Here is a 17002-nt window from a genome sequence, read left to right as displayed (position 1 = left end):
AATGTAAAATTTAAAAAGGTCCAATTGAAATCCAGTTGGCAAATTGGGCCCCACAGGATGCTGATATGTGGGAGGGCTGCATTCGCCCAGTATATGGAAAGTCCATCCCCGTCACTCCTACGTGGTAATGCATCTCCTTTATTTTGTGGTCCTACGTGGAAATGTCCAGGTTGTCTTCACCGATCCAAGGGTAAAAGTGGAATATTACCAATAAAAATCTGAAACCACACATGGTTGTAGGCCCGGTAACGTACCTCCTCGCCCCCAGGTCCCCGAAGTTGGGATAACTTCACTCCTCCCCTCAGAAACTTGCATGCCTGTTATTATTTGCAAAAAGAAACCTCCTTATATATATATATATATATGCTCTAATAAGCAGACCGCAGAAGGCGTAGAGGAGTTAACGGAAGTGGGTGAAAATAGAGAACACTTTTTTTTTTATTTCCTATAACATCCCCGCTTCGCTTTTGTCCATCTCCTCCTCTGGAGTCCAATCGCGAGCTCGTCCCCGAGACGAGTGGGGGAACTCAGGGGGATGATGGCGAAATCGAAAGGGAGGACTCAACAAGAGACTACAAAGCAGTCGTAGGATTTCGCCATCACAGGCAAGATAAGGACGAATCTGACCTAGGTCTCATCTCGTCTTCCTTGTCTATGGTATGGTTCGTACTGGTTTTTGCGCTCTAATTGGGTTGATGGAGCTCATGGGTATCCGCCCAGTCTTTCTTCAAATTGGTGATGGTGGTTTTGTAGGTATTGGTTTTGTAACAACGGCGCTGCTGTTTTTCTGTAGTTGGTACCGTTGTTCGTCCTTTTGCTCTTTCCTTTCCTTGAGATGGTGCGTTTTCGTGTTCTAGCGGGGTGATGAAGACGCTGTAGGAAGAATATAGGAGGAAAAGTTGAGATTTTTATGGTGATTGGGTCCTTTTTTTGTGTGTGTTTACTTTAGTTGGTTTGTTGTGTTTGAGGCTGTTATTAGTTTCTTTTATTGATCTCGTTTAGGCGATAGGGGATCTCGTTTACTTCCTCCTTGTGGCGGTTTGTTATGGTTTTATGATTTCGTGGGTAATGTTTATTGATGAAGTCCTTTCCAATTTACGACATAAGCTAAGTTCTCTATATGTTCTGGAATTAGGGTTCAGGGTTTTTCCTTTTTTATATAGTTAATTTTCTTTTTTCCTTTTTCACCAGAATTAGATTCATAGGGCTTTGCTCTTGGTGGTCATAATGTCTGATCCATGTATAGTGAATGCGTTTGAAGTTGGGTTCTGAAGGTATTGGCAGAATTGTTTTGTTTTTTCCGCCCCTTTAAATGGGAATTCCCTAAAAAGATTGTCTTCTTCTTCTTCTTCTTCTTTTTTTTCCCATTTTGGATTGTTATTTGCCATTTTGTACGCGAATAATATATATGAGGCTTTCTGTCTTATGACTGTCGTGATTTTAGGAACATGTGAAGAGGGGAAATGTCTTAAGCTCTGTGACCTTTTTATCCTTATGAAATCGCAGAATGGTTGCATCAGTGGACTGACGGAGAGTTCTGGCTGAAATGTTAACAGCATTGTGCCGCGGGCTTGTGATTTTCTCGCTGATGTTTTCTTCATCTGCATTCGAGATTGGGTTCTCCCGGTGCAATTGCCACGGCGAAAGCCTCTGGAATATTGAGAGCATCATCCTGTGCCAGAGGGTGAGCGACTTCTTCATTGCGGGAGCTTACTTCTCAATTCCCCTTGAGCTGTTATACTTTGCAACCTGCTCCAATCTCTTCCCCTTCAAATGGATTGTGTTCCAGTTTGGCGCATTCATAGTCCTCTGTGGGCTGACTCACCTGTTAACTGTGTTCACCTATGAACAACACTCGTTTCTCGTGATGCTGAGCCTTACCATTTCCAAGTTCTTCACTGCCCTTGTCTCCTTTGCAACAGCAATAACCCTCTTAACCTTGATTCCTCAGCTCCTGAGAGTGAAGGAGAGAGAGATTTTATTGATGTTAAAAGCTCAAGAATTGGATCATGAAGTTGGGCTGATGAAGAGGCAGGAGGAAGCAAGATGGCACGTCCGGATGCTAACGCAAGAAATACGCAAGTCGCTCAATAGGCATACCATCTTGTACACCACTTTGGTTGAGCTTTCCAATACGTTGGGGCTTCAAAATTGTGCAGTGTGGATGCCCGAGGATAGTAGAGATGAGATGATCTTGACTCATGAATTGAGGCAAAGGAGCTCATTGGATCTGTGCAGTCATTCAATTCCAATTAATGACCCAGATGTAAGAGAGATAAGAGAAAAAAAAGGCGTTAAGATACTAAGCTCAGACTCTGTGCTAGGTTTTGCAAGTAGTGGAGGTACATCTGAGTCGGGATCTGTGTCTGCAATACGGATGCCTATGCTAAATGTATCTGACTTCAGGGGTGGGACACCGGAAGTCGTTCAAGCAAGGTATGCTATTTTGGTTTTGGTCCTTCCTAGAGATGATTCCAGGGTTTGGAGCTACCAAGAATTAGAGATTGTTGAAGTAGTGGCTGATCAAGTTGCTGTTGCGCTCTCCCATGCTGCAGTCTTAGAGGAATCTCAGTTGATGAGAGACAAACTCATTGAACAAAACAGAGCTTTGCTGCAGGAGAAGCAGATTGCAATGATGGCAACCGAAGCAAGGAACTCATTTCAAAGAGCCATGACTCAAGGAATGAGAAAGCCCATGCACTCCATTATGGGTTTGTTGTCAATGATGCAACAACAAGAATTGAGTCCTGAAAAAAGGCTTGTAGTTAATACGATTCTGAAAACTTGTAGTGTTGTATCAACTTTGATCAATGATGTGATGGATATATCTACTATCAACATTGACCGCTTATCTTTAGCAATTGAGCCCTTTGATCTACATTCTATGATCAAGGAAGCTGTTAGCGTTGCAAGATGCCTCTGTTGTTGCAAGGGTATTAGTTTTGGTTTTCAGGTCGAGAGCTCAATTCCTCAATGTGTTGTTGGCAATGAGAAGAGAGTTTTCCATGTCATTTTGCATATAGTTAGTACTCTGATAAAAGGATGTGATGAAGGTTCTCTCACTTTTCATGCCCTTAGTTATGGCGAGGTGGATAAGAGACAAGATCTGGACTGGGCTCCGTGGAAAATGAAATCCTCTGATTGTTACACTATTGTGAAGTTTGAGTTTGGGATAAATAGATTGGGAAATAGTTTTTCAAGTTGTTCATCAGGTCAGGTTCCTCAGAGACTCGATTCTGAAGGGTTTGATACGGGACTTAGCTTCAGCATGTGTAAGAAGATTGTGCAGGTAAAAACCAATAACATTTCTTCTGAAGCCCAGATTCATTTAATTGTACGCAGCACATTAGTATGTTAGCTTAATGAGATTTTGTTCCATCTGTGCGTTGGAGCTAAAGAGACGTACCTACAAATAAAGCTATTGTATTCATCCTCCATCTAGATCCTTATGTACATTGATGAACTTTTGTAGGGTTGTTTAATTGTGTGAACCAAAAAAGTCCTCTTACCAAGGTGACATGTCTACCCGTTTACTGAATCTAATTTTTCTTTCAGGATTTTGTCACTATTTCTAGAGAGTTGACATCATGGTTTGTTCTAAATAGTTGTCAATTCTTTTGGATTCTTTCAGTTGATTTATCTTTTGGTCAAACTTGTGTTGTTGGAAAATTGCCGCATCTTGATTGATATAGAAGTAGCATTATATCAACAAATAGAATAAAATTAACAATTATATCCATTATCCAGTTTCACTTCGATGAACTTATTATATCCTAGTGCTTCTGAAGTGTTTCTGTCTATAATATAATTAGTTGGTGTGGAGTATTTAGTCTTACCTTCCGTACTCTCATTTTCGTTCTAATGTGGACTCTCTTTTTTTTGCAGATGATGCAAGGTAACGTTTGGGCAATACGGAATTCCCAAGGCCTTGTGGAAATCGTGATGCTTGTTCTCCAATTCCAACTGCAGCCCCCTACTCCAGTGTCAGGTGGATCTATGGAGCCATATCGAACATCATCAACACCCAAGTTTGAAGGTCTCAGAGTCCTACTAGCCGACAATGATGACAGCAATAGAACTGTCACCCGAAAGCTCCTTGGGAAGCTTGGCTGCCATGTCTCCTCTGTTTCCTCTGGCATCCAATGTCTGAGCTCCCTTGGCTCCTCGGAATTACCTTTCCAACTTGTGATTCTGGGCTTAGATATACACAACATGGATGGTTTTGAACTGGCTAGGAGAATTCGGAAGTTTAGAAGCCAGTGCTGGCCTTCTATCGTGGCTCTCACTGCAAGTGCCGAAAATGATGTGTGGGAGAGGTGTTTACAGTCAGGGATAAATGGTCTGATCCGGAAACCAGTAACTCTACAAGCAATGGGAGATGAACTGTACAGAGTTCTTCAAAACACTTAAATGAAAAGCGTTATTAATTCTTTCTATTGGGGATTGATTCTGCTGCCATAGGCTAGTAAAGTTTTAATGCTTTCCATTTGTCTTCGCTATCTTTTGGTCGAACCGCAACTATACTAGTTGTGCACAGGGAAATTGTATACAATAATCTGAATAGTAATCTTTGATTCAGCAAATTTGAACATATTATAATCTTGAAAGAGACATGATATCTGCCTCAATCTGTTGTACAGTTAGCTGCTTTGTTGATATTATCACAGATTATTGAGCAAAAAATATCTTGAGCACGTCAGCCTAGCTGACATGAATTGAAAAGAATCATGTAAACCTTTGATAGGCAATTGCCTTGGAGTCAGCCAGGGAGTAGTAGCTAGACGTTCTCAATCAGTAGCATCGCTCTTTCAGCATCTTTCCTATTGTGTATCAACGTTACAAAGATGTGACGTGCTCACCAACTCTTCTGCAAACTTCTTGTGGATTCCGGTAGTTGTTATTCTCATTTTCAATTTGACTCCTCTCATCAGTGGCATATAGTCTAATTCAGACAAGATTTTGGAAATTGTTCAAAGCTCCTGTTCAACCCGAGCTCGAGCCAATAAAATTTTGTTGAAAAAAAGAGAGAAGAAAATCTATTATAAGAGAGAATTTTTTGAATGAGATCTTCTGTTCCCAGATCTTCTACAAAACAGATGGTAGACAGTGAAGACTTCTAGATGATCGATAAATAAATAGCTCGCAAGATTGTGATTTGTTGACCTATCTTATTATACCCTAAAGGTCTTTATCCTCTGCAAGAAGACAGCTTCTCCTTTCAGAAATTAGATCTTTCTTCTTTTCTCTTTTCTTTTCTTTTTAAGTCGTAGAGCAGAAGAGATGTTTGGCCATAAGAGAACAGACATGACAAGTAACAAACCCCCACCCACAACTTTATCAAAAGAAGTTGCTATGCATCATTGTGGTTGTTTATATCAAGTATATTACTACTCTGTTCCTTCTGATCATGGGGGTGGGTCTGCAGCCATACAGATTTGCACATAAACACCTCTATGTCTCTATCTTAAATACGCACAACTTTACAGGGCGTTATGTGCAAAATATTATATATATATATATATATATATATATATATAATTTATACATTTAATTAGACGACGAGAGACTGAGAGACCCTCTCTCTCTCTCTCTCTCTCTCTCTCTCCCCCCCCCGCAAATCGCGGGAGACAAGGCGATGGCGACCCCGAGACGACTTTTCCCACGTGGACGAATACGAGCGGTTCCCCTCCCCTAGCTTCTCTCTCGTCCTTTCTAAGTCGCCCCCCCTCCCTCTCCCCCTCTCCTCCTTCAAAAAACGAGGGGGGACCCACATCCCCTCGTAAGAGACGGATGCCATTCTTTTCCCCATCTTGTCTTGTTCCACTCTTTTCCACCCACACCCCCATGAGACTATGAACACATTAACGATGGATTAGACTGGTTAATTCGTTAATCATCACGGACAAGATCCTTATGCATGCCACGGAGATGTATATATGTTGTCATGTTTCACTTGGGACTTCATCCATCTTTCTCACCATTGTATCCCACTTTGTTAAGATCTCGAAACCTCAGAGTCTTCTCTCCTCTCTCTCTCTCTCTCTCTCTCTCTCTCTCTATTTTGTTGCAGGTTTAATGACGACGTGAAAAAGAAAAAAAGAGAACCTCCTCCTTTTGCCAAAGTTAATTTCCTAAATATAACACTCTTTGGGATAGAGTTGAGATAATGCATAGGGTTAGGGTTACATTATTCGGTAGCTATTAGTTTAATATGATAGGTGTACATCCACTTGTTGTTTGCTTCTCTGTAAGATTAGCTGGATTAGGATGGACCTGGCCCATTCTTTTGTCGTAGATCCAAGTACATATATTTTATTACTGCATTCTTAGAGAATACTTTTTCAAACCCTAGTTTGATTGGCTCGTTTATATGAAAGTAGCAATTGTTGATGAGGGTGAGCTTGGAAAAGGGTTTTAAGTGGCATCAAAAGGAGGGATCACTGGCCTCTGGTAGTGGATGCTATCATTTAGTGATAGAGATTATGCAAATTAATTGATGCTTAGACCCGAGTGTGTGTGTGTGTATCATAGTGAGGGGTGCAAGTACTTCATGTAATGTGCTTGTTGTTTAACTATTAAATAGTGGTACATCAACAAATGCACATTAAATGAATGTATATGAATCATGCAAGGCTTGTGAAAAGATACCAGCACATAAATGTTTGATGTCCTCTAAGTAGATGATTGCGTTATGAGACTCACTTAATTAATTAATTTCCAATATTTCATTTGTATGCCTCTAGAAAAAGAAAAGAGAGATTCTGATTGAATTGCTCAACAGAAACTCTTAACAATCACATTAACTAAAGCAACACATAATGAACTGATAAAGTTTATCGGATATGTAAAAGCTAGGGTTCCATTATCACCGTCTTCTCAAAGCAGATTTTAATTGGCTTTATGACTTTGTATGTAGAACATTTAGACGGCCAGTAAATTATGTGGGTAAATTCAAATAACTTAACTATTTACATGACTGCATAGCATTATTGCTTGTGTCACTGCTGGTTGATTAGTGAATATTCCACGCTAACATGCGTGGAAGACAAGCAATTGTCTTCTGACTTTATAGGGTGATTAATCTATAGATTAATAGGGCATCTAACCATCATCTGGTATCTAATCAAGCAAAGAATCATAGGGCATCTGTGCATTACTTGACATTCTCAAATGTATTACATATCATCCAACAAAAGAATCATCAAACTGGCCACAGTTAATTACTTTAATTAACATGCAACTCTTTGAAACTATCCTATATTTAGATCAAAATAGGGTATGGGTTATTAATAAAAGAACTATTGTTGCTTATAAAACCAAAAGTATATAACAATGTAGAACACGAGAATTAAATTCAAAGATAAATTATAGTGGAGCATCATGATGTATTGATATAGCATTAACAGACAATTTTTTTGACGATCACATAAGCTTTCTACAGTTTTATATTCAGCACTCTCACTCCCAATGTGATTGTTGTTTTGGATCATATTCAAATCAAATTTTATTCGGCAAAGATTATGTTGCTATATTACCAATGTTCAAAATGGATATTTACTGGAAATGCAAATGAATATGGCAATGTGCAGTCAAGATGCATGCATATAAGAAGAATGAACAGGCTAGAGGCCATGAAATATTTGGAGTAATTGGAGAAGTATATTCTGAATAAAATAAGGCTTGAAAAACTAATCAATATTTCACTCATTGCACATGAGCATAAGGATGAATTTAGAAAGATGAGCATGATTTCCAACACACTTAGAATAATACAAAAACTTATAGAACTTAGCCTAAAAAAGTATAGGAGAAAGAGGAAGATAACTAACAAATATTTGTATTACATGAGACATTAATAATTAGTGAACTTTAGGGTTCGAGACAAGCGTATTTAATTAGCTTCTTTCCCAACAATCTATAGTTTTAATATTAATCTTAGCCGGACTGTACTCCATGACAATAGAAATGACTACTAAAAGCGATAATATAATTACTATGAAGTCAGCACAAGGTCGTTTAAGTAAAATAATCAAAACGATGGATAGGTATATGTGGAACGAGTATTCTATCATATCCAAAGGTGGGATTCAATGACAGTGGAGCTATTTCTACTCATATATATATATATATGTGTGTGTGTGTGTGTGTGTGTGTGTGTGTGTGTTGGATGCTTTAACCTAATATTTTGGTCGCACTGCAGTGCGATGACATAATTAAATAGGAACGTATGATGATATTATATGTTAAGCATATTGTTCGTGTGGTAAATATTAATATTAATGTAGCAGTTTTGTCACTACTTAAATATATAAATATTCTTTTGTACCTTATGTTATAATATATCAGAATAAACTTTTGTACCTCTATCAAAGTACTTCATCATCTAAATATTTCTCTACCAGCTCAATGCTAGCTTCTGCTTATTTTTACTCAAGCAAACTTATTCATTGTACATATAATTAAACACAGAGTCGATGTGCAATATATAGAACATATAGAAAAGGGAACAAATTGGTTGCATGCAGTATTAGCATGGAGTAGAGGAGTTAAAGAGACGGCAATAAATCTCTAAATTAATTAGCAGTATATGGAGGAGGGCAGAACAATAAGAAAATAAGAAAGAAGTGATAAGAGTATGAGGCAGCCATGATTGCTGCTTCTCATTTTGATTAATTAATCCACACTAAAATCTTCAACAGTTATGAACAACTATAGCTTAATAAATTCTACATCATCATGCAAACCTAACAAAGGAAAACAGATCAATTAAGTTGGAAAGCTCACCATGAGAGTATCATATCATTACACTTTAATAGATCGATGATCACCTTAGCCTTTAAATTTCTTCTTCTAGTACGGCGGCCGCCAAGGGAAGGCGTCGTGCGACGTCGGCAAACTGAACAAAGGCAGCGACGACGGATCCGGCAATTGGCCGCCGCTGGGGAATTGTCTTCCATTGAGATCTACGTCTTCCTCGTTTTCCTCGAGGGGTAACCGCTCGTAGGTGGCAGTGGCGAACGTGGCGGCCACCACCATGACCGGCCCAGCGGCGACGAGGGGACCGACGACGCTGCCCCCCACCACCTGCCCCTGCCCGCCGGCCAGGTAGACTGTCAGCCCGGTGGAACCCGTCGATGTCGGCCCGGGGAGGAACGTGCCGGTCAGGGATAAGATCTCGAACCGCCCGTGCAGCGGCACGACGGTACCGGGGGTAGCTGGCTGCCGTAAGGTCACGTTAGCGACCGCCCCGGCCGCGCTGAGGACGCAGACGCCGCGCTGGCGGCGGCGGGCGAACTGGGTGATGCTGTCAGCGATGTCAGCCCCGGTGGAGACCTCCATGACGTGGCTGCGGAGCGCGTTGGGGCTGTCGTGGGTGATGATTATCGGGGGCTTCGGCTTGTTTTTGGATCCGGGTGGGCGTCCGCGTGGTCTGCGGCTGCCTACGTCCACCGCCCCTTCTCTTGGCTCGTCTCCATCCCCGTTCTCTCTATCGTCCTCTTCGTCATCCTGATTATGATGATGATGATGATGATGATGATGATGATGATGACTCTCTTTGTTCTGCATCTCCTCCTTCATCTTGTCAGGACTGGAGAGGCCCAGAGACGCCGAGTCGGCGCCGGCAAGGCCCAAGTGGCCGCTCCACCAACGATTCGCCAGCTTCTTGGATTAAAATTTCCAACTTCTTCTTTCCTTCTTTCTTTCTTTCTTTATGATGGACTCTAGGATTGGTTAATTATATGCTAAGTCTACTCTAATTAAAGGAGAAAAGTAAGGTAACAACAACCAAGAAGACTATGAAAACCACTCTCTCTCTCTCTCTCTCTCTCTCTCTCTCTCTCTCTCTCTCTCTCTCTCTCTCTCTCTCTCTCTCTCTCTCTCTCTCTCTCTCTGTTTCATTGTTTATATCTAATACTCTTAGTTGTACCTGTAGACAGGCAGTGGAGCACTCTACCTCTCTCTACTTGGGTTCTACAGAGAAGCGGAGGCCAAGTGGGTGTAACAACTAACAAATAGAAGGGCTACTTCATTAGAGAGGAAAAAAAAGGAAAGGATTGGTTCGTGCAATTTTGGAATACAAATTATATTATCTCTGCTGCTTTTAGATGCTGTGCTGGTGCTAAACCACTTTGATTTTGTATTCATTGGTAATGCATTGGGACAGTCCTACTATGGAAGTAGAGGGAGTTGGAAGTAAAGAAAAGACTAGGGCTTCGTGTAGGGCCGGGTGCGCGTGGGCAGGTGGCAAGCACTTGGACACGTAAGAGAAGGTGTGATGTGATTTTGAGGTGAAATCAGGGGAGGGCCCCACCTCTTTTGTTTTCTTTAATTAAACTTTTCCTTCTTAAAGTAAAACTCCAACGCTATCTCTATCTACCTATTTTATTAGTCTCATCATTTCAATTTTCAACAACACAATCTCACCATCTACCAATTGGGCCCCAATTATATTTGGGCCACACTTGGGCTGAGGCCTCTTAGCCTGTTATCTCACCACCTAGTACTAGCACCTTGTTTAAGAGGTTGGGCTTGGGCCCGATTAGCCAGCCCATTAGGCCTTTTTCTTTCATTCTGGGCTAAAGAGCCGGAATTTGAGCCCAAAATAATAGTTAAAATAATTAGATCTAGAATTAAGCCCAGACCAATAGTTTGCACACCAAGAGGCAAGAGCTTAATTGACACGAGAGTCTCGTGAGTCGGCCAAAATGTGTTAATTATTTCATCTTAGACACAGTAAAACATAACAGCTGGACTGCATTAGCATCTGCTTAATTATTACATCCTAGACCATAGAATAAAGCTAATTAAACTTTGTTCTTTCCGAAAAGCACCTCTTACCTCTTGTATATCAAATTCTCATGTACTGGAAAAAGAAGGAGGGTCATACTCCAACCCCACCAGTGCCCAACTTACGACCGTTTGTATTAAAAGTTTTAAGGAAACTTACATTTCGAACCATGCATCATTATCTACAAAATTCGTTATCCTATCTCTCTAAATTGGGAGGATTTCCCCTATCACAAATTCGTACAGAACGCAGGGTGTAAGGTGAAAAGTGTAGAGAGAGTGACCGGCAGGTGGCGGTGATGGCTTTGCGCGCACGAAAGCAACACCGGCACCGCACATCGATCGGCAGTCTCAAAGTGCGGCGTTCGGCGGACAAAAGGCGTTACAATTCCAATTTATTTTAATCAAATTTGAACGAAATCACTTTAAAAATCGTAGCATCTCACAAAAACAACTCCCCCCCTCCCACTCATTTGTATAAAACCCTATCAAACCCCTTAACCATATCACAATCTAATTAATTAATTCTATAGAAACCCACCCCATCTCCTTCTCTACCTCTCATTAACTCCTTGTCCCCTTAGAACCCTACATCTCTCAACATCCCATGTCCCCCACCCTCCCCTTCTTCTATAAAATCTCAATCCCAATCTCCACACGCTCACCACCTATTTGCGTTAATGCTTGTGTTGCATGCTTTGTACTAGTACTGGTACTAGTAGCTTCCAGTGCAAAATTACTAGCAGCATGTCTTCTCCATGCGGCGCATGCAAGTTCCTCCGCCGCAAGTGCGTCGCCGACTGCATCTTCGCGCCGTATTTTTGCTCGGAGCAAGGGGCGGCACGCTTCGCGGCGATTCATAAGGTGTTCGGGGCGAGTAACGTGTCCAAGCTGCTCCTCCACCTGCCCGTCGCCGACCGGTGTGAGGCGATCGTCACCGTTGCCTACGAGGCGCAGGCGAGGCTCAGGGATCCTGTCTATGGTTGTGTGGCCCATATCTTTGCCTTACAGCAGCAGGTATATACTCTCTCTCTCTCTCTCTCTCTCTCTCTCTCTCTCTCTCTCTCTCTCTCTCTATATATATATATATATATATATTCTTCGTTAATTACATGCGTGTGTGCGTACGTGCATGCATGCATGGATCCGCTTGCCGAGGATCATATGGCCCCTCTTCAATTGCACTTCTGTGATTGACATTCACATGAAGCAAAATAGGGAATTTCTGATAGGTTTAGAGGGTTAAGAAGAAAACCTAATCTTATATCATGTTAGTTCTATGGCTTTGAATATCAAATTTACACTACAATCTTATGCACCAAAAGATATGATTTAGTCCTTTGAAGATGAATTAATGCACTAGCTTATTGTGGTGTAGCTTATATATATATTCTCATGTTGGTTTGTTATAGGTGGCAAGCTTGCAGTTGCAGTTAATGCAAGCAAAAGCGCAGATAGCTCGTAAGGCGTTGGATTCGCAAGCAATTGGGAATCAGATGCAAGGGAACATAGGAAACACTCTTTTCCAGCCAAACTTGTTTGCCGAATCATTGTCTCCACAGAGCTCCCTGGATTGCATTGATCAAAGTTCAACTGTTGGAATTTTGCCAATGCGAGAGATGCTTTTTAAGGAGGACTACTTCTCAAGCAGCAAGAGGAGAGGAACACAGGATGAACTTGGAGAGCTCCAAGCTTTGGCTCTAAGAATGATGGGGAGTTAGCTAACTAGCTAGTCTTTTTTAAACTTTTAATTACCATGCCGAAAAATTTCGACGAGCTAGCTAGTTGTATATACAAGGAGATGAGAGAAGAGGAATCTTGAGCTAATGGTGTTGGTAGAGTTGCATGGAATAACATTAACTTCTATGACAATCTTAACTTCTAAAGGTTTATTGTTTTGAATGACTCCATGATAAATAGATGATCATCTACAAGGCTACAAGTTTCTATCAGCTGCTTAGTCCTTTGATCCTTATATTCTGGTGTTATTTGTCATCATTTGAATAATATATAACTGTCCAATTAATGCCTTTCCTTTTGGCATACGGAATGAGTAAAGAATCTTGAATTTGTAGACTCTTAGACAAAGTCCAGAGTTAGGCTGTAGAAATTTAGAGAGCAAAGCAAGCACCTGATAGCTTTGTTGTTGTAGTAGTATTATTATATAATCACTACGCTTGATTTCTAGATAAGCTCTAACCTTTCTTTGAGTACTAATGATATGCATTAGAGCTAAATGGTGGGCCATTTGCTTTCTCTCAACTGCCTAATCAACCACTGTATTCGTGGTTAAGCATAAAAATAGGAACTAATCCACCACCTACTCCATCCAATATAATGGCAAAAGGCTATGTAGTTTTGCCTAACATCGATCTCATTAATATACAAATCGCATCGAATATAAATCTAGGCCTATATAATCCTTATTAATCCATGGTCAATATGGCCATCATGTTATAGATAACTATTACAAAGAAGGCCACATATATGACCATTTTATTAACATGTGGATTATAGTACTCTAGAAGTAATAATATTCCGCAGTTCGAGATTACGCGTAAAGCTAAATTTTTCTTCCTAAATAGACGACTTTAAACGATCATTTTTATTGAATCAAGTCATGAGACTTTTGTATGCACAAACTTTAATTAGCGAGGTAATTAGAATATACGTTTGCCGTCTATCTTTGACCTCTAATATGATACCAAGCTTTGGAATGAGCAAGGCGTTGAGCTTGAGGGATTGGGTATTTAATTTTAAAGCTAGGTTTCACGAACATAGGGGTCCTATGGCTAGGGGTTTTACGTGCACTTGAAGAGACATATAAAAAGACTAGTCAAAATTAACTTCTCACTATGGAAGCAAAACTATTTCATTAGTTAAATGTTTGTCTTGGGATCTGATTAACCCAACCGTGACACAATCCAAATCCATTATTTGTATAGATGTTTACGTAATTGCCACTACATTCTTATTATTAATCTATTTTTAAAATATTATCTTGTCGGGTTAAATCTAACTAAGCATAATTAGTTCAAACTAAAAGTAGATTAAAGAAAAAGAAATATTTTGGCCTTGTGTAAATATTTAACCTTATGTTAAAAGCTAACTACAATTATGATATTGTTAAAAGCTTTCATGGGCCTTGTGTGATCCATACACGGATTTAGGGCCCATTATGTAATGTGGGCTTTTACGATAGCTTATTTGTTGGGCCTTATGCTAAGAGAAATGAAATGGACCTAATTCCTGATTATTATCGAGTAATATTATTCTGCTATAAAAAGTAAATTGATTTAGAAAGTTAAAAGGGAACGATAATTCCTCGTAGAAAAACTAGACGATTATATATCACTAGTGCATGCAATTGCGAAATGTTTCTGAAATGAAATCTTTGATGGTGGATAATATCTTCATCATAATATTTATTAACTCTGCTAGGGTTTTCCTAACATAGCCATATCTCTTGGTTGGTTTGGAGCAAGGGAGAGAGGCAGAGGGAAAGAGAGGCTCCTCCTCCCACTATAATTTTTTCTTGTTATTCTTGCTGCTTCTCTTTTTTTCTCCTGTCTCTCTCTCTCTTTCTTGTGGGTTGTGAAGTAGATACATTCTCATTTCATTTTCTTCCTCTTGTGGTTGAAAAAGGGGATAATGAGTTAGTGAGAGGTGTTTTTGCCCATCCAGGCTTGATGTGGATATTGGTCCTCAAGGGGTTATTTAGTCTCATCTTCTTCCTTTTGCCCTCTCAGTCTTCTATCTCTTAGAATTAAAAGTTCTAAGGAGTAGAGGTGATTATGTTAGCTGGCAACCGAGTTATTAGTTCGAGTTATATTTTTCTTCTCATCTTGGTAATCACCTCATGCATCTAGTGGTACTGTTGAGTCCCCTAACATACATGTGCATCTATGTGTTCCCCAACCTTGTGAAATACTTGAAGTTTTAGGCTGCATTCTCTTGTATGTGTATGTGTTCATATTGATAGACTTAAGCTAGTGTTCTTGCTTATGTCAAACCTAAGTGGCCAATTATGTGTGTAAGCCTCGTAATTGATCGATTTTGGAATGGAACGTAAATACTTACCCATGATTTTCTCTCGACATCAAAAAGTATATATATATATATATATAAAATCATCATCATAATATTCACAAATATATAGGAGCTTCAACTTTAATAGCTAGTTACAATATAATAGATGAAGAGAATGAACTAAATTTTATACCCACTCATATATAATCATCTACTAAATATGAGTACAAATGGCTCACACCTTGTGAGGCTAGTTACTAACTAACATGAATGTGGTGTAACTGATATATAGAAAAGCTTCATGCATTCATCGCTCAACCTTTCTCATTGGTGAAAAAGGTAAGCATAGGCATCTGATTCGAACTCCTCCATGTCATGGTATTCTGACCTCCAAGTGCTTGCTTGCAGTTGCATCTCGAGAGATGCCATGGCATTAGAGGAGTTCTCTGCAACGTTCATATACATCGGCTGGTTCTGAGGAGTCTGCATGCAATCGGAGTAAAAGACCCCATTGTTGTACAAGTTCAAATTCTCAGCGTTTGCCAAGGAATCCGGAATTAAAGGAGCGGCATTACCAAAGCCATCCTTAAGCCCACAGGCTGCTTGATCTTTGAAAGAGGCTAGTTGTGCTTGCAGATTGACAACCTATACAATGAAGGTAAAATATCAGTACAATAGAAAGTTGCACAAAAGTGTTTGTTGAAATGACTGAATGGGTAAAGGCACTCGCTTGTTGCTGTAAGGCGAAAATATGGGCGACGCAGCCGTAGATAGGATCCTGCAGCCTAGCTTGAGCCTCGTACGAGATGGTGACCGCCGCCTCGGAGCGGTCGGACTCCGGGAGGTGCATGAGAAGCTTGGAGACGTTGCTCGCCCCGAAGACCTTATGGATGGCGGTGAAGTGCGCGGCGCCTTGTTCATGGCTGAAGTAAGGGGCGAAGACACAACCCCGGACGCACTTCCTTCTGAGGAACTTGCAAGCTCCACAGGGAGATCCAAATCCTGCCATCTTTTGTTATTGTGATCAGGTTGATCCTTGACTTGATAGCTAGTATAATTTCTTAGTTTCCTGGTAGGGCTAGGAAGTGCACCGGCTGCTTGCTTATAAGAAGTAGAATAAGAGGACTGTGCATCACAGTTCGATGGATAATAAATTTGGCTCGGTCGCCCAGATCGGCTACAAGCTTCATTAGTTTGTTCTTAATTTCTAGTTTTGTTCTTTATTAATGCTTTATTAATTCATTTGTTTTTTGAACAATTGATAGCCATTTGATGGGCCAATTCAAGAAGTACCTTCTAATGATAATTAAGTCGATATAAATGTTGATCAGCTTAGCTAAGCCATTGGAGCTTGTCACATCTATCAATAGGATGTGTATCTTCTCCATGGGAGACAATAACCGGAATTCGAGATGTTTATTATTTGATTAATTAACGACAGTTTTTATTATTATCATTATTGGTTCAATTGATTTCATTTTTTAATAATCCTCTATCATAGTCAAGTACTGATCATTGGGTGGTTATCTCGAAAAATGAAACTTTAATACAGCATGAAATCAACAAGATTAAATCTATACTAATTACAAGTTTGTTAAGAGTTGTTGCGACTATGCATGCCACGTAGTACTTACTGATAACGTTGTTACTAATAACATACGCACTAATTTAAGATTCTAATTAATCATTGCTTAAACAAACAAACAAACAAATCTATGAAGACTTTACATATATAATCCACATAATTAACGCTGTAAAGTGTAGTTAATAATGAACTAAAATTTGAAATTTAAAAGGCATGCTATTTATTTGCTAACCTATCTAATTGCCCGTTAAAATTTGCCCATTTATTCCTGGAATAGCGGAAAGATGGGGGGAATAGTGAATAGTTTATTCTGGATAGTTATTCGGGTGCGAGATAGGAGGTTGGTCAAAGGAGGTGGTGCAAAGTAACCGAAACCGGTCTAAGTAGGCCGGTCAAGCCGACATTGAAGTCATGGGTGGGGTGGGGGGGCCACCGCACGTGTTTAGATGATTGCCCAAATTCTAGGGTTTCTTTGTTTCCTTCTACCTTCCAAGAATTTTAAATTACTTAACAACTAATTAAGTAATTAGTTGGCGTGGCGATCTTTCTCGTCTAGGTTGGAAATATAATTAAGGAGTTAGATGGCATGCATCATACCTC

At 40.1% G+C, this 17002-nt stretch overlaps 4 protein-coding genes across 12 annotated transcripts; 2 read left to right on the top strand and 2 right to left on the bottom strand.

The window, feature by feature from the left end:
- The first annotated feature begins 462 nt into the window (after window positions 1-462).
- On the top strand, window positions 463-4583 carry LOC140760861 (ethylene receptor 2-like). 9 transcript variants are annotated; one of them, XM_073097917.1, is made up of 3 exons: window positions 463-631; window positions 1557-3289; window positions 3886-4583. In XM_073097917.1, the coding sequence occupies exons 2-3, from the start codon at window positions 1589-1591 to the stop codon at window positions 4408-4410; spliced, it is 2226 nt and encodes a 741-aa protein (XP_072954018.1). In that variant the 5' UTR covers window positions 463-631; window positions 1557-1588; the 3' UTR covers window positions 4411-4583. The 9 variants fall into 9 exon arrangements, with proteins under 9 accessions (XP_072954018.1, XP_072954017.1, XP_072954009.1 ...); XM_073097916.1 differs by having other exon boundaries at window positions 471-605; window positions 1507-3289; XM_073097908.1 differs by having other exon boundaries at window positions 474-753.
- A 4023-nt stretch (window positions 4584-8606) lies between these two features.
- LOC140761308 (AT-hook motif nuclear-localized protein 20-like) lies at window positions 8607-9669 on the bottom strand (the record flags this gene model as incomplete). Its single annotated transcript, XM_073098580.1, has 1 exon — window positions 8607-9669. A coding segment is annotated over one exon (819 nt), but the record flags the coding sequence as incomplete, so codon positions are not given.
- Window positions 9670-11324: 1655 nt separating this feature from the next.
- On the top strand, window positions 11325-12739 carry LOC140761480 (LOB domain-containing protein 16-like). Its single transcript, XM_073098827.1, has 2 exons — window positions 11325-11805; window positions 12201-12739. Exons 1-2 carry the CDS (start codon window positions 11482-11484, stop codon window positions 12507-12509), a joined length of 633 nt encoding a protein of 210 aa, XP_072954928.1. The 5' UTR covers window positions 11325-11481; the 3' UTR covers window positions 12510-12739.
- A 2395-nt stretch (window positions 12740-15134) lies between these two features.
- Window positions 15135-16076, bottom strand: LOC140761494 (LOB domain-containing protein CRL1-like). Its single transcript, XM_073098846.1, has 2 exons — window positions 15548-16076; window positions 15135-15462 (listed from the first exon to the last, which is right to left on the bottom strand). Exons 1-2 carry the CDS (start codon window positions 15824-15826, stop codon window positions 15142-15144), a joined length of 600 nt encoding a protein of 199 aa, XP_072954947.1. The 5' UTR covers window positions 15827-16076; the 3' UTR covers window positions 15135-15141.
- Window positions 16077-17002: the final 926 nt, after the last annotated feature.

This window comes from Typha angustifolia, chromosome 6, assembly GCF_048772165.1.
Source record: "Typha angustifolia cultivar Huaian chromosome 6, ASM4877216v1, whole genome shotgun sequence".
Classification (NCBI taxonomy): Eukaryota; Viridiplantae; Streptophyta; class Magnoliopsida; order Poales; family Typhaceae; genus Typha; species Typha angustifolia.
The sequence above is the reverse complement of the archived record's forward strand: the minus strand, read 5'-3'. Positions and strand labels throughout refer to the sequence as shown.